The sequence below is a fragment of the Peromyscus maniculatus genome, chromosome 2, assembly GCF_049852395.1.
Source record: "Peromyscus maniculatus bairdii isolate BWxNUB_F1_BW_parent chromosome 2, HU_Pman_BW_mat_3.1, whole genome shotgun sequence".
In the NCBI taxonomy this organism is placed as follows: Eukaryota; Metazoa; Chordata; class Mammalia; order Rodentia; family Cricetidae; genus Peromyscus; species Peromyscus maniculatus.
In genome coordinates this window covers 112,295,393-112,322,801 of record NC_134853.1, presented here as the reverse complement: position 1 = coordinate 112,322,801, position 27,409 = coordinate 112,295,393, and the positions used below count along the sequence as shown (strand labels likewise).

At 39.3% G+C, this 27,409-nt stretch overlaps 1 protein-coding gene across 18 annotated transcripts in view; it reads left to right on the top strand.

The window, feature by feature from the left end:
• Elavl2 (ELAV like RNA binding protein 2) overlaps window positions 1-27,409 on the top strand; it is a 133,298-nt gene that overhangs the window by 101,986 nt on the left and 3,903 nt on the right. For all 18 annotated transcript variants that reach the window (XM_076564504.1, XM_042271403.2, XM_015992838.3 and 15 more), the window contains 2 exons: window positions 17,518-17,671; window positions 21,215-21,440. In XM_076564504.1, the coding sequence (XP_076420619.1) occupies window positions 17,518-17,671; window positions 21,215-21,440 (380 nt within the window). The remainder of the gene's footprint in view (window positions 1-17,517; window positions 17,672-21,214; window positions 21,441-27,409) is intronic.

The window sequence follows — 27,409 nt, the reverse complement described above, 5'->3', positions numbered from 1 at the left end:
TGACTGTTCACATAAATGTCAGGCATAGGAATTTGACAGCAAATGTTAGAGGAACCACATAGAATTTGCTGGTGCAGTGTACAGCCTGAAATGACAACAGATACTGAAAGTAAGAGTACTGTGTAAAGGAGACATTTTTCTCTAGATGAGGGACACATGCCAGAGTTTGGGGCATAACAGAGATGGGAATGGACTTCTCTGTTCATTCTGAGAGAACATTTGTTTTGTGTTTAGACTCCATATATACTGAGTATCGCAATCTACCTAGCAATTTTTTGGCTAGAAGATTATTTTTAGTGATAGTCAAAGTGTAGAATTTTTGAATCACATCATACAATGTTCCTTCATTTCAAAACTTATCTGTAGACCATTATTTTTCCTGTCCTTGAAAAGATTTCAAACCTTGGAAATAATCATTTGAAGTACAGGTTTTAAATTTGCTGACCACCTATGAGTTCCAGCCTAATAAACATCGTTTATTTCATTTCTTCAGATCTTTGTCCAGCACCAAAGCCAACCAAACAATAAGAAAAGACAAAAAGTGGGGGAAATAGTGCATTCCAGAAATGGAGCAACAGTGAAAACTGAGCAATGACTTCTTTGCTTTTTAAAATACACAGACTTAGTATGTGCTTTCTTAATTTTGGTTATGATCATAGAATGCAGTAGTGTAGCACCATGTTTTAGCATTTAATGGGCTATTTGCTATATCATTGTAAAATTCTTACATCTATATTAAATATATTTTATATAGTCCTTGAGGGAAAATAACAGATTACCTTATTAATGAGTTATTTATATGAGATCTCCTCCATGTATTTCATAGTCTGCTTCATCAAAGCCTATGCATGATTTCTTTCTTACCTAGCTTTATCTAGGTGTGGGTACATAGTCAGAGGGTCTAGACCTGGTTGTCACCCTCTATCTAGCCTTTTATATCCAGCTGAGAGTTAGGTGGACATTTTGAGAATTCCCAGTAATTTTCCATTCTTTGAACAGATATTCTTTGGATATCGTGTTCTAGGTTCTGGAGTAGAAGCTGAGCTCACGGAGAAGGTGGGGTGGGGAGCAGGTCCCCAGTGGTGGCAGTATCCCCAGCTCTCTTGCTGTCGGTCCACGTGTCATCCAGTGGACCATGGAGTGTGGTAATGGTAGAAGTCTCAGCAATCGACTGAATCTATCTTCCTCAGGAAGAAGTTGGTGGGTCATTTTGTTGCCCAAGCATGCTCTCCAGGAACATCATGGCCCTGGGAGATGGCTCTGCTTATGTGTGTGATGTCTAGCCTAGAGAATGCTGGCAGTTTCCCTCTGTAAGCAGCCTGAAGGACTTAAAGCTTTTATAGGTACATCCATTGGAATAAAAGGTTTAACAGCCTTTTGAGTACACATGTCTGGAAGTGAGGGGAAGGACATGGGAGTAATACTTGAACACTGGCATGGGTTTAGGGAATTGCTGTTGTTTCTGCTTGCTTGCTTGTTTGTTTGGTGGTGGTGGTGGTGGGGCGGGGCAGTTGTTTTGACCGGAACTTGGAATCGTTCAACCAGAGCCTTTCTAATACCTAAAGAAGCAGCAACTCCCTAGGGCAATGGAATAGTAGTCCTATGTATGTGGATCTCTTTGGGTTGGCTTTTAAGCTAACAGTAAGAGAGGAAAATCTGAATCTGATTCACATGGCCAGAAGATGCTATCCTGACCAGACCCCTTGGTCCACCATCCATGCTGTTGTAGAAGTGTGCCTCTGCAGAGATGTTTCTGTAAAGCCTTGCTAGCTGCTGGCTGCTCTGATTTCTGACTGCTTATGGCCACAATTGGGTTGGGATTTTGTGTATAGCCAGGAGAGCTGGTGCTTGATCTGTTTGCTCTGTTCTGTGCAGCTAGTGAGGCAGAATTAGGTGCTAACGTCAAGGAGCCTGTCATTTCTTCTTTGCTATATGCCTGCTTTTCACAGTGATGTCATAGGACTCTTAAAGAACTTGTTTGGATTTGTGAATGAACAGTAGCTGAGAAGCAAAATGCTTATTGTCTTTGATAAGATAAATTGGAGCCCAAGTTAATTTGTAAGACTTAAGACAATAAGTCTTAGATCTTGCTAGCTTGCCTTTTTTTCTTCTTGGTCATTAATGTAAAGCTACTTCCCTCCACAGGAATAGGGAATTTAATCCTTCCTGCTTAGTCTCTGGGATGGCTAATGAGTGTCGAAGAGCTCTCAAGTGAGTGACAAGAAAGAAACAAAACTATACTGGGTCCTGGAAACCAGTAACTCAGAAAAATAGTAATCTCCATGATTTTTTTTCTTTTTACTTAATCTGTATTTAGAAATTTGATGTCTCCTGCCTATTTTATTCTTACAGCCCTCCTTTCTTTCCTAGAAAGTTTATGGAGACATGGAAAGGTACCCTCCTACACACACACACACACACACACACACACACACACACACACACACACACACACACTTTGTGAGGCTGAGTACAACAGCAGTTTTATGATTTCATGGTTTCCCAGAGTCTGGCCAGGCTATAGGGCTCCTTGCTCAGAAGAGCCAAGTTCAGGCAGTCTGAGATCCTGGAAATCCTTAGGAGTCTATGAACTTACTTTTACTTCTACAATTTTGCATTTTTTGGCAATTTATATTCCTATAAATGCTTCTAAGTTGCAACATGGGAATTATCTCATTCAGACACTAACATTAGAGGACAGTAAGTAGTACCTGGTGGCTCTGAATTTTAGGAGCTCTCCAGGAAACCCTAGCAAATGAGGCCCAGAGTTTGAACATTATGAATTATAAATCTTTCTGATGAGAGGTTGTCAGAACTTCTGTTGTTCCTCAGGATCAGTAGGATGGAGTGGTTGATAAAACACAGATTTATAGCCATTAAGGGTTACTGACTGACCGGCAGACCTGAGCCAAGGAGAATGTTACTCTAACAGCTGCCACAAGTGGTTCTTAGGCAGTAATCTCACCTAAGAAGCCTGGGTTAATAAGCTTTATAATTTACATTTGGATATACTCATGCTTATTTCCAAATAAACATGGATGCAAATAACAAGATCTCCATTATGTGTTGTATTAAATGATCTTCATGGCAGAGCAATATGCAGTCAATGAAGAAAATGGTGGATTTAATGAAGAAACAATAGATGTTTACACACACACACACACACACACACACACTGATAGCTGGCTCCTTTTCATGATAGTTATAGTTCATCAGGTACTTCACAAGTAAAATAACATTATTTGTTGCCTGTGTATCCTTTGTGGTTGTTTAGAGCCCATGCACTTAAGATGGCTCTTAATGGTGGTTTATTCAGATGTTCATGTTATAAAAGTTGATTTTGTAATTCATTTTAAGTTCATATCACCCCGACACCCCTCTTTTCACCTTTCCTTAGTATCTTGATTTTTTTTTTTTTTACTTTTTTGCCTAACACATCCCCCCAAATATAAATTTGTTCCATTATCATGGAGCTGTAGCATACTACAGTTTTTAAAGAAACCGTTTGCTGTCAGCAACCTTAATTTAGGACCTTTTGACCTATGAACTGAATGTTGCCCCACAGCTACATGAAAGCAGTATATAGGTTTTCCAAAAGCCTGCTCATATTTGCAAAAACAAAGATTTGTAAGAAATTGTCACAACCAAAGAATTTTTTTATAGTGTTCTTCCCTAAGCAGTGTCTTGAGGGAATTGTGAAGTATGCATTGTCTGCAAACTACCCTGGCCCACAAAGTCAAGTGAACTGTGAAGGTGAAGGCTAAAACCACCTCTCACCTTTGTACTTTGTTCTCTGAGTATTAAAGCACATTGATCGGCCAGCAGCAAAGAGGATACTATTTGGAAGGTTAATTACAGCTAATGAGTGTTATTGATGCTATCAATCAGTGAGACCCAAGGAGAGGGCCTGGTGCCAGATCATTCTGTGTAATTAAATACCACAGGATGGGATTCTGAAGGTGAAGTCAGGTCTGAAGAGGACACTTTGTCTCAGAACAAAGGCGAAGGTGGCTGACTCCCTTTTCACTGCCCCCTTCTTAAGTTTCCGGAGATGTTCTAGAAATGGCTGTGATGCCATCTCTTTCTTTTGTCCTGTGAAGGTTGTCATGTATTCTATAAAACCTCTCTTGTAAAATCTTTACAACTGGCACAGGAAAAGCTTTAGGAGTACAGTAATTATTTTCTGTTAAAGCAGTTTGGGGGAATATACAGCTCAGATGTCTAATAGACATTTGGAGAATGGAGTATCTCATCTTTGAATGAGACTATTAGTCTTGCAAATCAGTTCATTTAAAGAAAGCTTTCCCATGGTTATTCTCCAATGTCTGATCATGTTGAGAGAGAGAGAGCTATCTTTGTAGACTTAAGTCATCAAACACTCAATAATATTTCACGTTATCCCCATAGGTACTGAATAAATTTCTCACAGTCATATAACTTCAATCACATCTACAAAAAACATGTTGGAGAAATTCCTTTAGCTCTGTGGGACGCATTTCATATTTTATATAAATCCCCCCCACACACACTTGTCATGCACATGAATGTCTCTCTCACACAGATTTTCAGTTTGTCTCATTTAAAGGCTAAGTATTGTAGACAAGTCCAGAATGTTTCCTACAACTGATGGGAGTTTTCTGTTTGTTCATTTGCTTGTTGTTTTAAATGGTTGCACAATTTATACTGATTGAAGCTTACTATAGACAGGCCACTCTGGAAAGAAAATAGTTTTGTAACTGTTTGCATGAAAGTATGTGTACATGTACTCATAAATTGAGTTATCTCAGATCCTCAAACATTGACTTGGATGTTGTGTGGTTTGCTTATAATAAAAGAGAAGGAGCTGAAGTTATATTTATTGTAAAAACTTTACTTATTACTTTTGTATATGCAGGTACTTTTTAATTAAAGACAATTAATGTGTATATGTTGGGGAGGGGGCATGCATATGTCACAGCATGCATGTAGTGTTCCAAGGAGAACTTGTAGAAGTTGGTTTATCACTGTTCATTATATGCATTCTGGAGGTTGAACTCAGGTCTTTGGGTTTAATGCCTAGTGCTTTACCTACCGAGGCATCTCACTGTCCTGGGTTGCAGATTTTAAAATATATATATCTGAAGGGAAATTGTTGGGAAAACTATTGTCATGTGTTTTAATGTGGAAAATAATTTGTTAAGAAATTGTCTTTGGATGTATGAGATAACTTTTTAAAAGTACATCATGGTAGTGGTTTTAAGAGTCTCATGTAGTCCTGGTTGGCCTGAAAATTGCTGTGTAGACTACTAAACTGACATCGAACTTCCAAAAAATCTTACCCCTGGCTCCAGAGTATTAGGATCACTTACATGCTTGGTAGAAAATTACAGTATGTTCAAGAATCCTATTCTCTTAAAGTCTTTAGTACTATAGAGGACCAGACAAAGATAAGTCTCTAAGTGAGTAGTAAAGTTTGCTAACTTTATTATTATTATTATTATTATTATTATTATTATTATTTCTGTCAATACCATCATCAGCATTGAAACAGGGTCTTGTGTAACTCAGACTAGCTTTAGATTCTTACTGTAGCCAAGGTACTTCAGGAATGCTCCATAATGTCTAGTTTATGTGATACTGGAGATCCATGCATCCATGGTAGGGCCTCATGCATGCTAGACAACCACTGTACCAGCTGCTTCACCAATATCTATCTTTAGTCCAGGTTGCTAGCTTTTAAATGTTACCTTTCCTGTCGCACATGTACTACCCACCACCCAAAGGACAAGAATAAACAAATGTAAAACTCTAAAAATTACATTGAGAAATAATTGATCATATTATAATGGCTGTGCAGTCTTAGGCAGGAAATATCTCTGAGTAATTAAATATTAACTTTATATGCATTTTGAGTGTGTAGTGTGTTCTAGTTAGCTTTGTTGAATGTTGGAGCAACTTAGAATAAGGTAAGGCAGTCTGACGTTGACATGGTTATTTAGGGAGACAGCACTCACTTTATATGACTGTTACTTGGATGTTAGTTAAGTGAATGCAGAGAGCAGTGGAAATGGTTGTGACCTTGGCTTTCTAGAAGGCTCTGTAGTGACTGCTTTACAGAATGGTTTCATTCAGTGAAGAAAGGAGAAGAATCACACAGGAATATCTGGGGCGCAGAAGCTTTGATATGATGCCCCCTTTGCAAGAAACTTAAATCTCAAGATTATAGAAGTGTATGTATTCTGTCAAGTAGTCACCTTTGATAATAGAATAGATTCGTAGGGAAACGCTACCAAATGTAGCTGTATATTCTGCATCTAAGCCCCTTTTGTGAAGACCTGATCATTAGAGGAACAAGAAGAATGGATTAGGGGTAGATGACATCATTTACTCTTAGAAATGGGCTCAGCTTGCTCTATGAAGGTCCATGGTGACCTGTGGGACTCACTAAGCTGTTTACAGTCTCACATCAAGGTAAAGTTTTTCTACAGTTTTTCTTGAACACAAAGAAACAGGAACAGTTTACCTTTGTTATTGCATATGTAAATAAGTCAGAAGACTTGAGTGTCTGAATCTAATAATGTGCTGAAGAAGTGTGTCTGCTAGTTATAGAACAAAAGGAAGCTTACTGTGGATAGGATTAACTTAGACTTTGACTGGCACACTCATGTCAGCCATTCTTTTTGTCCAGGTCATGATGGGAAAATGCCCTTTATCTTCTTAGCCTTTTCCTGCCAGGTGATTTTTTCCACCTTTCAGCCCTTCCTTCCTTTGCTCTTGTGAGCTGCACACTGATATTTAAGGGCCCTAGAATCTGACCCCAGCTCACCATTTCAGTAGTTCCAGCATCTGTATTCTGTCTGGGCTGGGCTCCTTGTCCTTCAGAATGCAGAGCTCACTCCCATCTCCATGCCTTCTGCCCTTCTTCACAAGCCTCTGCCATTATTTATCAGTCTTAGTCTGCCATAGAAGCACTTATTTGGCTTATTTATTTAACCAACATTACCTTTGACTCCTGCTAATGGTTTGCTCTTTAGGGATCCCTGTTAGGAGACATGCTCACATGCTCAAAACCAGTGAACCTCATAACTTAAACACAACTAAAAACAACATTTCTGGGTACTTTAAAAAAAGCCATCTCTAATGTTAGGTGGGTAGTACAAAGCTCTGTCATGTCCTTACAGGCATCATTGGAGACATGGTCCCACAGCAGATGTCTGAAGAATTTATCTTTTTCTGAAGATTTAGTTGAACTTTTCCTTCAAGTGAGATTTTCCCTGCAGGTCCTTCCTCTCAGTCTCTCTCTGCCTGCTGCCTATGACTCTTTGATAGCTTCCTCTTTTCTTCTCAGAGATTGTGAAGCTCTAGGATATCAAGTCCACCAACGCTAGCTTGCTGAGCTCTTCTTGCTTTTGTATAGATTATCAGCCAGCACTAGATGACGTTATTCTTAAACAGCATGGGTTACTTAAAGCAAGCCCCAAGTGTTTACCTCCCCAAGCCAGCATTGTAACCCAGTGACACTGTGTTAGAGACATACTCATGTTCATGAACTACTACATACATTATGGCTTAGGATGTTTTAGGAGATATAGTGCAGCAGTTAGAGATGTCCTCTGTTCCAGTTTCAGAATCTTGAAAGAACCCTTAAGAAGCCATTACTGGAAAATGGCTTGCTATGAGGTGATGAGGACATCTTGATTTCTACAAGCTAGTTTAATCCGTGTTGTTTCCCTGGAAGCATAAATGCCAGTTGGGCATTTTTGAGCAAATAATCACAACTATTTTTAAAAAATATAATTTATTAATTTTATATCCCAATCACAGTTTCTCTTCTCTCCTCTCCTTCCATTCCCTCCCCCCTCCACCTGCCCCTTTCCCTTCCACTCCTCCTCTGTTTCTGTTCAAAAAAGGGCAGGCCTCCCATGGGTATCAGCAAACCATGGCATATTAAGGTATAATAAGACTAACCACCTTTCCTTGTATTTAGGCTGGGCAAGGCAATCCAGTATGAGGAATATGTTCCTAAGAGCCAGCCAAAGCAGTAGGTACTGCCCCTGTTCCCATTGTAAGGAGTCCCACAAGTAGACCAAGCTATGCAACTGTCATATATGTAGAAGGCCTAGGTCAGTCCCATGCAGGCTCCCTGGTTGTTGGTTCAGTCTCTGAATATCACAACTTCTCATCATCATGCTGGAGAGGTACTTTACAGGTAGCTTCTTCACAAGTCCCTGAGTTATATCCACTTGTCATATTCTAGAGTGTCTACTTGGTGGCTGGGCTGTATAATAGGCATAAAGTTAAGAATCAATTTCAGCCCTGTAGGAGCTTAGAACTTATAAAAGCTCCGAGTAGTAATGTCATTTCCCTGTGCAGAAGCTCTGAGGCAGCTGATACATTGAAGACATCTCACACGGAAATCCCAGTACTAAATACCAAGGTCTCCCTTTAAATCTCTTGAACATTGTCATAGCATATTTATGCTATGAACTGTGTCATATGCTAGAGTTATCCTGTTGGGGAAATCACATCAAAACATTAGGCAGCTGGTTGTGTAGTGAATTGGAACCAACCCATCCTATGCACAGAAACATACACAGAGCCCTAATCTGGAGTTGAATGTTCCTCTGTTAAGTTGATTATTTCTATTACTGTTGCCCTGTAAAGTTAGCCTTTGTTTCTTATTTTGCACCTTTTTTTATTAGATGTAGATGCTAGCAACTATACAGGAGGGACTAAGAAAATGAGATATTTAATGTGTAATAGTTTGGCTCAAAATAGAATATCAAGTCAGACTCTTCTGTTGTCTCACATGAAAATTTGGCATGACTCATGTGGTGATGTACACATCACATGTAATTCCAGTACCTGGGAAGCTGAGGCACAAGAATTATAGGCATAAGGCTATCCTGGGAAGATTCCCTGCCTTCCCCCACTATACTCTTTATCCCCTCTCCCCCTCAAACGATTCTGGATGTTGCCTCTGCTTGTGGTAAGGCAGTTTCCTTCCCTATATGTCACTAGCTCTCCATCTGTTGTTGTCTTATAAAATGCATGTAGTATTGAAGCACGGACTTTAGTCATTACAGTGGATTTTGGCAGTCTTATTTACATAGTGCCTGAACCACTGTCCTCTTAAAACATCATATGCCAAGTTGTTCTCACCGTGTCTTCTTATCTGAAAGCTAATGTCAATTGGGAATTGCAATACTTGGTTTCATTTTTACTTACTTTTCACATGCAGAAATACCTTAGGAACTTGGAAGACATTGTGTTCTGTTGTGTCTTGGGACTGTCTTGGTCACATACACGCTATTTGCTGTTACTACCTTGAAAAGTCCTTGTTAAGCTATTTGCCTACTACAGCCAAGAAGAAACAACAGTGAAGGGCCAGAATTCTGTACCAGCTGTCATACCTGAGAAGATAAAAGCCTGCCCCTCACCACAGCCCATATATGCTTGGATGGAGTTTGTTCCACTTAACTCTGCTTGGTGTCACGTTCAGAGGCTATTTATACCATATGTAATAGGAAAGCACATTTGCCAGTTCTTTCTATTTTTTAATCATTTGTTTATCTTATCTTTCACTTTATGGGTATGGGTGCTTCCTCTACATGTATATCTTGAACATTTGCATGTGGTGCCCACAGAGGTCAGCAAAGCATGCTGCGTCTCCTGGAACTGGAGTTACAGACCATTGGGAGCTGCCGTGTGGGTGCTGGAATTGAACCCAGATCCCCTCCCTGGAAGAGCATCTTATCCTCTGAAAGAGCAGCGAGTACTCTTAACCTCTGAGCCATCTCTCTAGTCCTGCATTTGTCAATTCTGCAGTTGCTAGTTTGCTTGGCACAACCCTTACAACCAGTATGCTTTTGTTTTTGTTTGGTCATTCAGTGTTCTCAGTTATTATCTTTTAACAGAGTCTGACGACCAGTTATTCTTATTCTTACCTTCATCTTTATGTTGGCTAAGGTCAATTGCCTTGACTTTTACTTAATGAAATTTAAAACTGCTACGAGGCCTTGAGAAGCCTCCATAGTGTAAACAACCAGTTGTGTCTTTCTTTTAAATGCTGTATGATTTTCAAAAGGCAGAAGCACTTAATATAGGAGAACCTCTATTATAGGTGTATTTCAGTTGTTGTAAATTGGTGAAATGTCAAAATTCTTAGTTTTTGTTTCTATTTTGCTGGCCTGCCTCCAAAAATTATTTTTTTCCACACATAACCTAAATTTCTCTTGGGCATTAGTAGTAGAAGAAATTCTGTATTTGTACTAATCGAGTCACTCCCTTTGTGTTTTATATTTTAAAGAATGTATTATTATCATCATCATCATCATCATCATCATCATCATCATCACTACTGTGTATGTGTGCACATCCATGGAGGTCAGGGGACAGCTCTGTGGGGTGGGTTCTCCTTTTCCACCTCTATGGGGATTACAGGGATTGCACTCAGCTCATCAGTCTTGCATGGCAAGTGCTTTACATACTGAGCCCTTTTGCCATCCATGTTTCATAGTTCCTATATGTACATAAGAGAATAATTACTTTATCAAAGCAAAGTTCCATAACTTCTTAGAGCATCTCTTCAGGTATCTCCTTGGGAGTGGCTGCTCATCCTCTTATGGACTGGCATTTTACCAGTTATTTGTGAGTACAGAGACCATGTTTCAATAAATGGTATAATTAAAAAAAAATGCCGGGATAGAAGTGTCACACCTCTGGATGGAACACCTGCTTCTCTGTCTTTGGACAAGCTACTTGCCTTTCTGTGTCACAGTTGTGTTTTCTAAGTGTAGAGAAATGGAATTAAACGATCTCTGATTTCTTTTTATTCCAACATTAAGCCCACCCCCACCCCATTGTTTTTCTGTTGAAGATTGTTTCTTTCAGGGATTTAAATCCCCAATTTAAGAGCTAAAACTTCTCGTTAATCATGTGTAATAGAATTGTCAGTCCCTTCTGTGGGTAACACACGCTTTGAACTTTTGGCACTCCATATCAGATTTGTGGCTTGTCTTTACTTTTAAATAAGGTTTTATAAACTCCAAGTTAGTATATGATCATCTTATACCATGTTCATCCCAATAGATGTGTGGTCGATACCAATGCATGTAAAGTACTATAATGGTTATTACCTTATTTTAAGGAGTCATATCACTCATAAGACAGGATAATAGTACGTCTTGCCCTATTTCAGTCAGTATTTGAGAGACCAGCACAACCAGTTCACTGTAGGTACAGGTAATGAAGCATGGGATTGGGACTAGAGTGGATGGGCCTGGTAAGCATTGGCTTTTATGTCGTAGTAGAATAGATGATGTCTGCAAGAAGTTGGAAATGACTGAAATATAGGTGAGTTAGAGCAGCAGCTTTTATTTAACATGAAGAAGCAGGGGAACAGGAAGCCTAGGGAAACTGTAGGTTATCTGAATTTATATAAAAAAAAGTACTCAGTGCCCTGGGCATAAAGGCCCAAGAAATTTTAGGTTACTCTAAAAGCAATAGGAAGCGCTCCAGGCATTTTAAACAGAGAATAACACCATCAAAAGTATTCCCTGGTATTTCTGAACTCAGTTGAGTTGAAGCAGTCATTATTAGTCAAAACAGTGAACAAATATATTTTAAATAAAACTTGAAATTCTGTATTTTTTCTACTGGTAGTGTTTTTTAAGTTCTTTATCATGGAATCTCGAGGATAACTACACTAATGTGTAAGGCTTTATAAGCCTTTTGCTAGAAGTGATTATTTCTTTTAGCCCCAACGTATTTGTGGGAGCCAGTCTTTATTCTGCACTGTCAGCCTTTCTCATTTGCCACCCATGGGAAAGCATGCCCTTCCTGAAAACGTAATGTAAGACTGTGATATGCATATGCTTGGTGTGTTTTGAGACGTGCCCCTGGTAGCATTTTGCATTGGGAAGCTGATCAAAGCACACCTCTTCCCTCTGGGTACATTTTAAGGTCTGTGGCCTGAACTGTGTTCTGAGGCTGAATCCCTCTGTTGTGTGTTCTAAGTCCCTCCAGAGGAAGCCACACAGCAGCCAGCTGTTTAGCCATGATGCTGTCATAGGACCTCTGCTTCCACTTACTACACCGAGAGCCAACTTGGATTTAATAATGGTCACTTTTGCAGATAGTCCCAATAAGGCTTTTGCTTTATGATATGAACAGCAATTAACTTGGAGCATAAATGGGCATAATTATGACCTTTCCTACGCTTTTCAGTTAGAAGAAAATGAATAAGGCTTTTAAAAAATATCTAACGTGTCAAGTATCTAGTTTTCAAGTTTAATGTTTGTAGTTCTGGGTCAGTAGTTGACAAATGATAAAAGTTGTTCATTGATGATCTTGTCAGTGGGTGATTTTTCAGATGTTCATAGTTTAAAAAGAAAGGGATTGCTTTGTTCATTTGTGGATCATACCACTTTAATCTGCCAGTATTAACATCACTTTCTGGTGTTCCCCTTGATGAATCTGAGATGGGCCAATAGTGCTTTTGGACAGAATTGTTTCAGATGGGGCTCTGTAGAATGCTCAATAATGTTTTAAGGTATTAAGCTTCATGTTTAATGAAGTACCAGTTCTTACCCTAGTAAGATATTTTTGTTCCCTTTAAATCTGTGTATTTTGATTAACGTGTTTCAACAGCCCACTCTTAGTATATGTGTTACTCATTTTGCATGTTTAATGTGTAATTAGTTTTAGCTTATGATGAAGAAATAGGTTTTTAATTACAAAGAATATAGTGTGTTTCAGAGTAGTCCATTTTTGAGACCTAATTACCTTGGTAAGTTTGTTTTTTCATGTTTGTCCGGTGTAATCTCATTTGAAGAGCACTTTGGGAAGCCATTGGCTAGAGGATCTCTGCCTGCTGCTCCTCCCTCCCTCCTCCTTTCCTCAAGTAGCCTCAGTATTGCTTGTCTTGGTTTATTATATCACTTGTAGGCTTGTGAGACATTCCAGAATAAACCTGAGTTTTAAATTGCTATCTTGGAAGCAGATTGGTGTTCAGATTTTGTACTCCCTGTATCATCTTTAAATATTTAAATTGCAGACGCTCTGGCTGCCTCTTAAATTAGATCCTTCACTTAGTAGTTTTGACATTTCATAACCTTGCTCCTCAAGCATTAAATATTCACCTGTTTAAATGGCAGTGAAAATTTAAAATACAAACCCATATATTAATCCAGTGACTGTAGATTGGAGATCAGCTCACATTTACTGAAGGAAGACGCTATTGGCCCCCACTAGGACATATGCTAGAGATTCATTGTATTGAAGTATTTCTAGTACAGAATTCAGCATGTAAAGAAAATCCATTTAGTTTTCTCTGAGGGAATTTAGTTTTAAAGACCCACAAGCATATTTAACACTCTGAAGGTGGAGCCAGCCCCAGTGTGGTTCTCTAGGTGAGTGCTGATGCCAAGGCATCCATACAACTCCAAAGTCACAGCAAAATCAGAGTGGTGACCATTGCTGATAGTTAGTAGGTAGGTTGGACTGATAACTGATTTAAGTTCCCACAGTGAACATCTTCATCCTTCTACAAGGGTTCCCACTGTGGTCTGAAGTGTACTTTGTGTTTATAATCCTCTGAGATTGAAGAACTGTTTTCCTTTTCTTGGAAGTCAGGATGTTGTTGCCAGTGATATTCCTGACAGTGCAGAAGAATGAGGCTGCTTTAATTCTGAGAAACTTACAGGCATAGGATGGAACCTGGTACAATATGGGAGAAGGGTCAGCACAGGTGCTTTTTCTTACACTTCTGGAAATTCTTGGGGAGAGTGTTCTTTATTTATATGGATTAGAGTGTGTAATAAAACAAATTTTAATCATGATGTGCAATTTCTGCTGTTAATCTCAACTGGTAACCACTGTTCTTAAGAAAAACTACTTTGAAATACATTAATGCATGTGACATAAAAATAACTTTGGTTTAGTGACATCTTTATCTTTGCTTAGTTTATACATGGTGTTTTAAGAAACAATCTAGAGTTACTTAAAAATTCTGAACTCTTACAAGTGAACTGATAAACTAGTTCCAGTAGTGTGACACTGTGGAAAGAAAGCTGGACAGGAGAAAAAAGTACAGGGCCAAGAAGATCAGTTGGTGAATCCAGAACTCAGCAGCAGCTGCACATGACCTCAGGCATGAGATTTGTCTTCTCTTTACCTCATCTGCCAGCCTTAATTTCTTTTTATGTGTGTCCTGCCTGCCTCATGAGGTAGTGGAAGGCATGGAAAGAAAACTATTTGATCATGCTTTATATCTGGCAAAAACTTAAGCCTGAGCATGATTTTATTGTTAAGCAGTATTTGCTATCATCATGGGCTTTTGTGTAATCCATCAACTCTAGTCTGTATATAGTAATGGAAACCATTTCTTTGACAGCATTATAGGGAAATGCTGTTTTAAGATTTGTCTTATAGCCTTTTAGCTATGATTTGGAATTAAATAATGTGAATTTAAATATGTATATAAGCCTGCTATGGATGTTCACACCTCTCAAACCAAGCACCCACAAGGCTGAGGCCAGAGGATTGACTTAAGTCTGAGGCCAGCCTAGACTACATAGTGAGTTTCAGGCCAGCCTGGGCTAAAGAATGAAGTCCTATCTCAAAGACAAAACAAACAAAAGAATGGACATTGAGGGGAGGGCAACTGATCCAGTATGCTTTCAGTTTTACATAATCACTAAATATAAGCCCTTTATCCTAAATATATTTCAGGATAACTTAAAACACCTCACCCACACATGTCTGAAATGTACAAAGCAGTGAATGTCACTGCATGAGTAAATGACTTTGGAAAGCCGTGATGGACTCGGTTACTCTAAACTTAATCATGTAGGTCTTTCTTGATATAGTCAGATGCACATAGAGGTGAATAAAATTTGTAACACAGCCACCCCAATTTTTAGACTTAAGAATGCCATGCATACTAAAAAGTACTTATTTATTCTTAAGAACTACTTTTAAAAAGGTAAAATTCTGTAGTTTATGTGATGTAATAGTAGTAAGGAGTTTGTCCCAAGTTAACAGGGTTTGTAATGAATTGAACCTAGCTTTCAATAGGCTCTCTGACTGGAGAAGTGTCACTTTTCACCACTGTGGCACTCACTCCCTGCCTTATGCTAAGCTTGAGCCTCCTGTCTGCTTCTCCTTTTGCTTCCTCACTCATTGAAAATGCAGAAATACCCCATGGCGAGTGGCTCTTTCACAAAGAGCGCATGTCAGTCACATGGTCCAGAGCATGGTGACTGCTGACTGGCTCCCTGCCACAGAAATAAAGCTGTACAATCCTCAATCTAGAAGGGGACCAAGTGCTGGATTATGTAGCTTCCTTAGATGATTGCAAATCAGTCTAGAAAAGAGCCATAGACATGTATTTACACGACTGGATTCAAACATACTTCAGTGGCTGTGGGATCATAGGTACAGAAGTCTCAAGGCTGAGCTTTTGCTTATATTATTTCGATTACTTTAAGTTTTTTCCCCCAACCCTCTCCCTTTTTTTTTCTTTTGTACTTACAAGTGTTCATTACTAAGTAGCTAGGAGCAGAGGGAAAAGAGTATATGTGAATATTTTCTCTTTGCTCCTGTCCTAGATTCCTTTGTGTAGGACAGGACAGTGTAATGTGACTTTCAAATAAGCCCTTGGAACAGTATCTGTATTTTCAGTTGTTCGTGAGCAAACTGATTAAATAAGGATGGGGGTATTAAATGTAACCTCTGTTGGGACAAGGGAAAAAGATACCAAGAACTTCATAAATTAATATAAAACCTCGCCTCTTTTCTTCTTTGGTTTTATTTCCTAGAAAGTTCCTTTTAAAAGTAAGAGAGATGATATCTGCAGGCATAAACCAAAAAGAAAATGTTTGGTGCTTTAGTTATTAAAATACTAGTTTTGATAAAAGATTCTATATTGGAGTAATAAGCCTGATTAAAGGTGGGTACTACTAGGTAATAACATGATCAGGCAGAAATAATCATATTGTGTTAGTCTAGCAAGTCAATCACAAAGTTAGATGTGTTGGCTATTTTTCTGAATGATGTAGAAGACAGGTCATGTTGCAAAATTTTTATCTGTGTAGTTGGCCATTCCTGAAGAGATCACAGTCAAACCAAAGGGAGTATGATTACAGATCACTTAGGGGATCCATAGCTGTCTAAAAGGCAAAGCAGTTATTGAGTTCAGTTTGGGCAAGAACCTAGATGAGATGATGGACTGTGCCACAAATTGCTATGGTGTGGTGTTGTGGACTCACATGATCAGTGAGGTATTAGCAAGTATTTTTGCATTGACCACATTCTGGTCATTTCTAATAATTAAGGTTCCAGTAGTGTGCAAGACCTGAATAGTGAGGATTATAAACTAATACAGACTTTTTGTCTTCCATCGTGTACAATTTGGGATTCTTACATTAAAAGACTTTAAGTATAAGGGAGGCAGAAAAGTTGTAAGAGCCAGAGAAGATTGGCAACTCCGAGGAAACACCACAGAGCTGATACACGTAAGAACTCATAGATCACAGAGACTGTGACAGCATGCATAAGACCGTCACAAGTTCTAGCCAGACAAATACCAACACAGAAAAAAGGGAAATAAGCCCAAAGTGTCCCATCCCTAACCAAGAAGCTATTTGTAGTTGGTATGTGCTGGGAGAGGGAAAATCAGTTTTATCCAATGGAGTGACACTGGGTATATCAGCCGCACTCCAGGGCAAACCTTATGCTCAGGAGTATTGGCCAACACAAAAGGGATTCCCTGTTTATATTTGTGGCCTCTTCTGGCTTTAGTATAGTGGGTTTTGTTAGTTTGTTTTATTTTGAGATAGAGAAAGAGCGTGAAGTTGGGTGAGTAGAAAGGATGGATCTGAGAAGAACTGGGGGAGGGCAAATAACATATTATTGTATGAAAATTAAAATACATTTTAAAAGGTTTTTTGAGAGGACATTAGATAGATAAAGTCAATGAAAACACTTGGGGTCTAAAAATGAAGGTTATGAAAACTTGTGGATGATAAGACAATGGACAAAAAAGGTTATGACTCCTTTGTATTTAAGTCTCTAGGAGTTTATGTGTGAGTGGCATTGGCATAAATTATAAGAAAGCCTTTACTAATAAAGACCACATATTTTTAAATGGATCCCACCATATCCAGAGATGGTAGAGGCTAGAAAACAAGTCATAAAAATGTATCTGATGACTTCAAAATATGTTAACTAGGAATGATTGCTTGCACATCTCTTCCTTCCTGTTGGCCCCGCTGAGGACAGCCTGCTTCCATTAGTGTGCCATGCTGTGTGTGATACTGGTCTGGTTTGAGACCTCACAGATATGCTTGAAGCAGATCTTCTCTTCACACAGAGAACTAGCATTTCCTTTTTGTCTGGAATGCCCTGCCCCCCAATGAATAAACAGCACCCTACTTACATTAAGGCCAGTGTTTGCTCTCTGCCCCTTATGGAGCAGTTATGGGTTTCTGAAAGGAGTGAGTATACCAGTATGCTTAACTTTATTCCCCTTTTCAGGTTTCCTATGCTCGCCCAAGTTCAGCTTCTATCAGAGATGCCAACTTATATGTTAGTGGGCTTCCAAAAACAATGACCCAGAAGGAGCTGGAGCAGCTGTTTTCACAGTACGGGCGCATCATTACTTCTCGCATTCTTGTCGACCAGGTCACTGGTAAGTGGGCAGTGGTTCTGGATAGTCTTGTGCTCCCTGACGGGCAGATTGTGAAATATTCTGTCTTCTCACACAGCAGTCTTGCCTCTAGAACACATCAAAGGTATATGTGGGCCAGAAAATGCAATTTTCTGCTGGAATTGTTCATAAATATGCATGGACAGAAATAGATTGTGGAGTGGAGTGAGCGAGCTTGAGTCATTTCCACCCTGAAGGTGCAGGTTTGAAGCCTGTTTCATGGCTTGTAATAAATTTATAGATGCTATAATCTTCATTTTCAAGCCTCTGTGTGAAAAAAGCCCCTATCCTCCTTATAAACAATCTTATTTTTGTGAAAAGCAAAATTTACTGCAGCAGTATGCAGCTGGTCCTCTGAGCAAGAATGAGGCTGTATCCACTCTGGTAATTGCCGTGGAGGCAGTTTTCCAGGGTCTGCTGTACTTTAGAGGCAGATGTAAGAGGATGAGATTTTGAGTGGTAGCAATTTGTTTTATGCCTAATGCAACTTTTGACCAAATGAAATGAGAATAAGATGTTCATTAGAACTTTATACACAAGAAGCACTTCTGCCAACACTGTTAGCTAATGCCATAAGTTGGCAATATGGATTGGATTACAGATTTTTAAAACAAGGTACACATACAGTCTCGTACTATAAAAGCAATACTTGTCCTTTGGCAAAACATTTTAAATAAAGAGAAATATGAAAAGGGGCGGAAAGTCACCTGGAATGCCTTATTTCCATGCCAGCCTTCTTGTGATATCATATATTACAATGTGTGAGTTTTTATTGTAAGAATGGAGCAGATTAACCCCAGAATAAAATCAGGCCACAGTTTTCATCTTCAAGTGGAGATCAGTTCATTTGTTGTAAACTTGGCCAGAGTGTCTGCTTTTCCATTCTGTGTTGTTAATTGGCTTCACAGGAAGTGTTGTTCATAGGCTTTTGGGTAGAGAATCAACAGTGTGTACACTTGCCTGGGAGAATGGTCTGTAGATTGTGCTGCCATGAGAAAGTCTGAGAGCGCACAAGACAGGGCATTGGCTGCCGTAGCCAGTCCATTCTCCTCCTCATTCCCTCTGTGACACTGGTGTGTTGCACACACTGTTTGTTAAGGGGGCTAAATAGAAATCCAAGCATAACAAACAAGATTTATTCTAAGCAACAGAAATACCTTTTTGTTCATAGCATTTTTTTTTTTTTTTTAGAGAATTTTGTACTTCATGAAAAGTTGGTGGATTGAGAGTAGGCTTTATCTGTGACAGGGAAATATGCCTCTTCCTTTTAGTGATGACCCTTCCTGAGTATGAAGGATGGCAAGTGGACAGGCTTACTATTTCCTGAGTGGGGTCCATACCTCTGACATCAGCAGCCTGCTGGAACTTTGCTAGAAGCAGAAATTCTGGGGTCCTCCAAATGTACTCAATCCTGAGGATATGCAGCCCCCTACCCCACCACACACACACACACACACACACACACACACACACAAACAAACTTTAAGTAGCCCCACCTGTGAGGATGCCATTTTTAATCTGTACTTTCCTAATGGAGCAGCCAAAAATTTTAGTATTTTATTTCCTTTCTCTCTGTGTGTTTTGTTCTTTTTTTCAAACCCTTTCTTTCTTTCTTTCTTTCTTTCTTTCTTTCTTTCTTTCTTTCTTTCTTTCTTTCTTTCTTTCTTTCTTTCTTTCTTTCTCTCTCTCTCTCTCTCTCTCTCTCTCTCTCTCTCTCTCTCTCTCTCCTTCCTTCCTTCCTTCCTTCCTTCCTTCCTTCCTTCCTTCCTTCCTTCCTTCCTTCCTTCCTTCCTTCCTTCCTTCCTTCCTTTCTTTCTTTCTTTCTTTCTTTCTTTCTTTCTCTTTTTCTTTCCTTCTTTTTCTCCTCTCTCTCTCTCTCTCTCTCTCTCTCTCTCTCTCTCTCTCTCTCTCTCTCTCTCTCTTTCCTTGCTTTTTCATTTTTCTGTTTTGAAATTCAAGGTCTCACTTTGTGACCAAGCTGGCATCTCACACTTGTAGCAAACCACCTGCCTCAGCCTGCTGAGAGCTGGAAATATGCTAGCTGAGATGTCGGTTCTGAAGAGGAGCCAGTGGATAAATGAAAGGATATATTTATAATTATTTCTTCTTCATCCTGACAACTATCAAGAAAACATACCCTTTCCCTGAAATGGGGAGGGGGAAGAGAAATGAAACCCAGAGGTTTTGGTATTCAGCCACCAGTTTACCCTCTACAATGCACGTTGTTTGTACAAAAGGCGAAGTGACAGAGGATAGCAGAAGAAGCATACATGGAGAAAATGCCTTATTTACCTTAGGAAATTCTGAGCCTTGTCCAGGCATGGTTGTAAGGCAAACAGACCCTGTGTCTTTTTGAGGTTGCTCTAAGTTACGATGGTCTAGGTTTTCTCAGTAGCCCTTCCTTTCTTTATTGGCCCACTTTGAATTATCTATACTTTCCTACCTACTAGTCCAAAACCTGGTACTGTGAGAATCTGGTTGGTTGCCAAGAAGGCATTTCTCTGCAGCTGCTTACCTTGTGTTGACCAGCTGTGATTATCTGCTCACCTGCCTGTGAAAATTAAATGGAAGGGGCTGAGAGTCACGCTGTTTCTCGTAAACCGGAAAAGCTTTGTTCATGCCCTGCTTTGCCATTGTTGTCAGACAGAGAATGGCCTTCCACGGTTAAGAGGGATCCTGGAGGTGCCAGGAAGCTTGCAGGTCTCCTGGTTTAACTTGGAAAATCCAGGTCTTTTTTTTTTTTTTTTTTTGCCTTTTACTCCATGCAACATTGCTTCTGTAACATAAAGCTAAAGAGAAGCATGGGAAGCTCAGAGAACGTGAAGGCCCTCTTCAGATTTTTTTTTCCATTTTTCTTTTTTTTTCAAGAAAGGGTTTCTCTGTGTGCCTTTGACTGTCCTGGAATTTGCTTTGTAGTCCAGGCTGGCCTCAAACAAGGATCAGCCTTGCCTCTGCCTCCCAGGTGCTGGAATTGAAGGTGTGTGCCACCACCACCTGTCTAGATTTTGTTTTCTTGAGAGACCTTCATATGCTATATGATGTGATTAAGATGAATGTATTACTTAGAATTTTGGTTGAGCTTATCTGCTCTAGAGTGTTTTAGCAAATGCTTGATTTTGTTCTCATTTCAAAGGAAGGGGCTGCCTGTCTGATAGCATGCTGTGAAAAGTGGAACTCAGGCACACAGTTGGTGTAACTACTAAAAGAGCACAGGAGGCAGGAGGGAATGCAGGGAAAGAAAGTATGGGTTTATGTGCTTTGTGCTTTCTTAGCTTCTTGAAAAGCACGTGATAGATAGTGAGAACTCACATTGTATAGGTCATTTTGTGCATTTTAAAAGGGTGGAAAATTGAGATTCTAAGTTGAATTGCTAAGGTAAAATTTTCTTCCTGATGTGATTTTTGTGGCAAATGTTATATGTGGGTAAAAAGATGTTCATGAGAAGGAAAAATTAATTTATCCTTTCTTCTCTTCTTCCCCTCTCCTGCTCCCTCTTTCCCAAATCTTTACTTAAATCTACCTTAGGCATATCAAGGGGTGTAGGGTTTATTCGATTTGACAAGCGGATTGAGGCAGAAGAAGCTATCAAAGGCCTAAATGGCCAGAAACCTCCTGGTGCCACAGAGCCAATCACTGTAAAGTTTGCTAATAATCCAAGCCAAAAAACCAATCAGGCCATCCTTTCCCAGCTGTACCAGTCTCCAAACAGAAGGTACCCAGGACCGCTAGCTCAGCAGGCACAGCGTTTTAGGTAAGTCTGGTCCAGTTCTCGTGCCCAGCTACTAAACTGGAGGAGAATGTGCAGGTTTACTGTCAAGTAATTGTATCAACAAGATCTCTGCTTTGAGTTTGTCATTACTGTTGTTTTCTTTCTTTCTTTTTCTTTAATGGGCACAGAGAAAACATACTTGGGGAAATAGCAACTTTTGAAGGTGAGGGCAATTAACTGTAGGAACAGCTCTCCTCCAGGAGTGATTTTGTCTCCAAGAGACATTTGGCAAAGTGTAGACTCATTCGTGATGGCATAATTTGGGTGGAGCTGTGACTCACATCAAGTGGGTAGAGTCCAGGGATGCTGCTGAGCATCCTGCAGCATACAGGATAGCCAGTAGCCACAGGTGCCTGGGCCCAAAGCACAGCTTGAGAAAACCTGACCCACAGACCATGAAGTCTGATGTGCAGTTTTCCTTTGGTTACTGTTTTCTTGAGAAGATTTTTTTGTGTTTGAGCTATTAAGTTGAGCTCTTTCAGTTGGCTTTGTTTCATAATATAGACATTGTTTAAGATATGTGACCTATGTGAATGCCCTAAACTTCTAAAAGTGGCCCCCTATCTCCTGTTGTTACCGTTTAGAGATTGATAAACTTTAGCTGTAATGGTTCAGAGAGGAGTCATTAAATTTTCTGAGTCATGGTTTTTGCACCTATGCCTCCTCCTTCTTTCCCTTCTCTTTACCATTTCCACCCCCCCCCCCTTTCTCATTTTCTTCCTTTATTTTCAGCTCTTTAAAAATCTAAAAGTCATTTGCTGTGCCACACAGAAAGTAGTGGTAGTCTGGATTCTGCCTCTGTGTGGTTATTCACTGATTCATTAACTCAAAGAAGGCACCTAGTTACTGATGGGCATAAATACCCCAAGTTCTCAAGTTAGCTAGTCCTTGAATAAACAACCAGACCAGGAGTCATTCGGAGCATATCTTCTGCATGTGATAAAAGGAGTGACTTCAGATTTAGTTAGAAACAGTGACATCTGATTTTTATGAACAAGTCACCCAGTTTTTATTTCCCAGGAAGTTGTAAATACCATTTGGCCACATGATATGGTATGGCCACATTGCATCTAACTCCTAAGCTAATGTTTTATAATAAGTACATATAATTCTTTATTCTTTCCTTCCTGAGACAAAATAGTTAATTATCAAAACACATAATCACAAACATTGTATGCTAGAGGACTTAACTTACATGTTTTCTAGCCCTAGTCACATATATTTTTCCCCATTGATGTATTGAAGTGTTGAAATGAGAAGGAAAAAAAATCAACTTAAAATATCTCCTTCTAAAAATACTTAAGTATGTTACTTAGGTGTGAAAAGAAATTTTCTGTAAATGCCAGGTTGAATACCTACTTAGGTTAGCATTCTCTCTGGGAGAATGATAGCATTATGAAAGGCTGTGTTGACAAAGATGACCAGCTTCCTGGTTCAGTGAGTTCAGCTGCTGTGATTTTGAGAGAAAAAGCATTGGGAAAAACAAAATGTGTGCTACCTTTGACCTTGGTGACAAGTGTTGGCAACTGAAGGAGAGGAAAGGCACCTCGGCTATTTGATTATTTCCTTCTGTAGAAAGAAATCTCACAGCACCCCTTTTCAGTGCCAGATTATGCCCTCTCTCTTCATCTTTCTTGACTATTCTCTTGGTATTTTAAAATATAGTACAGTCAAGATCCAGTTCATTTTAACAGTTTTTTCTAGTCATCCTTCCCAATTCATTTTGGTTTGCTTTTAGAAGAAAGCTGTACTGCCCTAGGCTGTTGTTTTATGTTTTCAATTAAAGCTGTAGTTTTGTTTGGTTGGTATTTATTAGGGGAGCATTCTTAGACTCTTAAGACCAGGCCAGAGGACCATGGATAGCATTGAGAGTCCTGATCACTGGCTAGCACTTATGTGGGCAACATGTGCTGGACACTGGGCACCACAGCATCCTCACTGAATCGTCCTGTCCTTCTGTAGGTGCCCCATGCCTTTTATTTTTGATGGGGTAAAGTTTTCTAAGGTTGTCCTCATGATTAAATTTAATACTTTTAACAGTATATATTGTCATTACTTTTGAGATTGTTTGGCCCTTATAGAAGGACATTGTAGAAGAAAGGAATGAGGGGCATTAGTTGAAAGGAAAGACTGGTAATAGTAAGTGAGGAAGATTACAGGAAATGGAGCTTTGAGCTTGGAGTCCCAGCTACTTTGGAGGCTGAGGCAGGAAGATCACTAGGAGTTATGGACTGGATTGTACAGTGCCCTTCTTATCAATCTAAGTTTGTCGTCAGTTGGCTGGCCTCAGAGGAGTAGCTACCACCAGGTTACCAGGTGAGCGCCAAATGGAGAGCAATCAGGAATTAGGGCAGACTTTTCCTTCCTTAGATTCCTGCTCTCTCCCTTTTCTCACCACTCATCCTTACCCCTGGGAGCACCTCTAAGTGGTAAAATATGAACTACCCATGTGCTAGAGAATGTGTTTGATCTAGACTATGTATTGGCAGAAGCAGAGTCTTAATTTCTACAATCCAAATGTATTATGATGTGTGACTGGTGCTTTTCAAAGGTTTCTTTAATTTGGCTGTCATTAACTTGAATTTCCTCACATTGTCTTATTAAATAAAAGTTGATCTTCTTTGAGTTTTTGAGACACTTGAATTAAGGACTTGAAATTTTGTTGGTACCTTGCTCTTTTCTGTAGTTGAGGTCTAACTCCTTACAGTTATTTCTTCATAGTACTTGTTGTTATAATGCTTTTGCTTTGAGTTTGCCACTTCCCAGCATGAATTTTAGAAAACTTTTGTATTTTTATGTTACACTGGTACCTTAGCAGCTGAGAGAGACTGGAGAATACAAGTTATATTAACAGTGAAAGGACTGTTAGTACTCATGAAGATACAAATGTAAAATTCCATGTAATGAGGATTAACTTTAAAAGTGGGCTTATGAGGTTTATGACTCAATTTGTATTGATAATTAGAATTATTTAAACATGAACACTGCTAATCTGATGGACTCATTGAAGTGTTTATTGTTTTCAAAATAAGACAGACTATTTAATTAAATTCATGCTGTAATTTCAGTCCTTAAGAATATTCTTAGTACAGAGTGTCCAAATTAAACTGTATACAAAATTTTCTTATTCATTCTTACGAGGTAGATTTAACTTTCTTGAGTGTGATCTGGGCAGTGGCTTATGTGTCTGCTTCTGTGTGTCTTTTTGCATTTTTGAAGAGCCTGGAATCAGCTGTTGGGTTGAGCATCAGGCATGTTGCCGGTTGCATTAGCTTGGTCTCATATTGGAAGACAAAGACATCAAGCCTCACGAATTATTTTCCTCATTTTTAGAATACATGATGCCATGTGATTGGATAAGTGAACATATTGATGAGCTTGTGTTGGTTAACTTCAAGCCAACTATTGCTTTATGCTTTGGAGAGGTTTGATAATTCTTCCAGTGTCCAGAATTGTGTTTTTTACTTACTGTCTTTTTCACATGTTATATCTGACTTTAGTTGATTTTTTTTTTAAATTTCCCTTTCAATATGGTCTTTCCTTAACCTACCAGCTGAATAGCTTGAAAATTAGGCAGATACCTTAGTTTTATGCTGTATTTATAAATACCCATCTTTGAAATGAAAATGCTGTAGCTGATAGAAGATTCTATTAAAAATATTGTCTAGTAAAATCTGAATTACATTATCCTGGTGAGAGGAAATGTTACCAAATGTCTTTGCTGTGCACTTGTATGTGCACATGGCTTGTGCCTCTATAGTCAGTGAACTTTAAACTCTGAATCTAATCAAACATACAAAGATAGGATAAAGATGAAATGTATTCTCTACCAAATATAGTAATGTACTGATAATTGTTATACTAATATATTTACCTAAAGTATCTTAGTCAATGAGAGCTTGCTTTAAGTGAGATTCATAGTGTTGATATTTATCACTTTGAATTTTCTGACTGCATGTAAGAGATGTTGAATTGACTTGTGTCTAGCCTCCTGATGCAGTTTCTATAGGAAGTAAGGGAAATAACTGGTTCTTTTTTTTTTCCTTGAATTTTCTTCACTGAATCATTTTTAACCCAATTTCCTTTCTCTTGAGAATCTTTCTTTAACTAAAGGATGTCTTAAGTGAAGCTAGGTATTTCTATCTAGTCTTCCAAATAATGTGTTATTTGTAAAGTAGATTATATCCCCACTAATGATTGGGTGGGAGTGACATTGGTCACCCTCTTAGAAAGGCTCAGACTTCCTTGGGAAGCATCAGATACCCTGGAGAGTAGATGTAGATATTAGTGCAGTCCATATATTAAATATAATTTAAGAACATTCTGGTTTTAAATAGCAAAATATACATGCAGTTGACTCTTTGCATTTACTCCTATGGTGGAATGCCTCGTCTGTGTGTATCCCCCAGTTACTGCAAAGGCCACAAGACTGAAAGTTGTCCTTGAGCTGTAGGACATAGCGTGAAGGTATGATAGCTGTGCCAGGGGTACTGTGACATTTTCTCCTGTAGCTGCACAGTTTATAATGTGCTGCCTGCTGCTGCACAAAGCCTGCTTAATGTCCATATGAAGTGCCCACTGCCTTCCCTAGATTCAAATGGGACATATAGATTTATGGCAGTGAGAACAAGGGAAATGGGTTTCGGCTGCATGTATGTAGTCAGCCAGCTGCTGTGCCTGGGCTGTTTAGGAGCAGTATTTCACACCCCTGCTGATGGGGGAGGAGAGCTAGTGTTGAGGTTTAAATACCCAAGGACTGAATTTCCCTAGAATTGGGAGATGATTGAAGGTCAGGGAACCATATAAGACTCCACAGGCTGGGCAGCTATGAGGCCCATTGAGGGTCTGCAGAGGCCTAGTTGCAAAAGTCCTAGATGTCCTAGAGATTGTGGAGTGGGATAGAGTTGGGAACGGAGATGTCTTTCCCTCAGTGATTGTAGCTCACGCCCATGGCAGGTTTGGTTTCCATCCTATCTTAAAAACAGACACATTTAACGGAAATTCTATGTTGGGAGTTTGGTTGCTGTCTTCTAAGTGGGTGGAGGGAAAATGGAGCTTCTGGATTTCATCCTTTAGTCACTTGGAACAGGGACTCCAATATGTTCATCTGTCCCACAGGTGCCATTTGTCAAATGCATTTCATATCTATCATTCCAGGAAGTTGATGAACTTTTCTGTATCAGATCGCTTTGTGATTGGTGTTGCGAATTTGCATTCATTTTTCCTGGTGTTTGTAACCTTGGTTTTTTTTTGTATATAAAGGCATGACATCTTGACTCATCTTCACTCTGTAGAACACAAAGTCCTCTGACATTCTGTACTCTTCACACCTGCTCTATGCTTTGTGTGTGCAAATATTCTCACCCAGTCTGCCTTCTGGGTATAGTTTCTATCCTATATTAAGTGGTGGATGATAATTTTGGTAACCTTTGCTTTTATACATAATCATCAGGTATGTGATAAACATGCAATGCCCAGACTAGTGGTCTGTGCTAAGTGGTACATTTGAGAGGGTCATGGCACATGGCAGGCCCAAATAGATGAAGGAAGATCTCGTGCCACTGCGATTTGTACTCTTGTCTTACACTTTGCATTACAGCAACTCAACACTTCTTCCTTTTCATTTTTTTCAAAACACACAAATGCCCAGTGGAGACTGAGATTAGGAAGTGCAAGGACAACATTCTTTCTCAAAGACCAGAATGAATACATTGGCTTTTATAAAACTGAGAAGAGTTGCTTTTCTTATGTGCTCTGCTGTGTGCTTGGGTTGACATCAAAAGCTCATACCCACCCCACTTAGCCTTTCACAGGTGTTAAAAGACAACCTAATGGTGCCTCCCCTCTGACCTAGGGCTGTTGTTGGGAGTGGGGAGCATTCTCACAGTTGGGTGGCTGTATGGCTATGCATTAGATATGCCTGCTCCTCATGTGTAATTTATTTGTAAAAC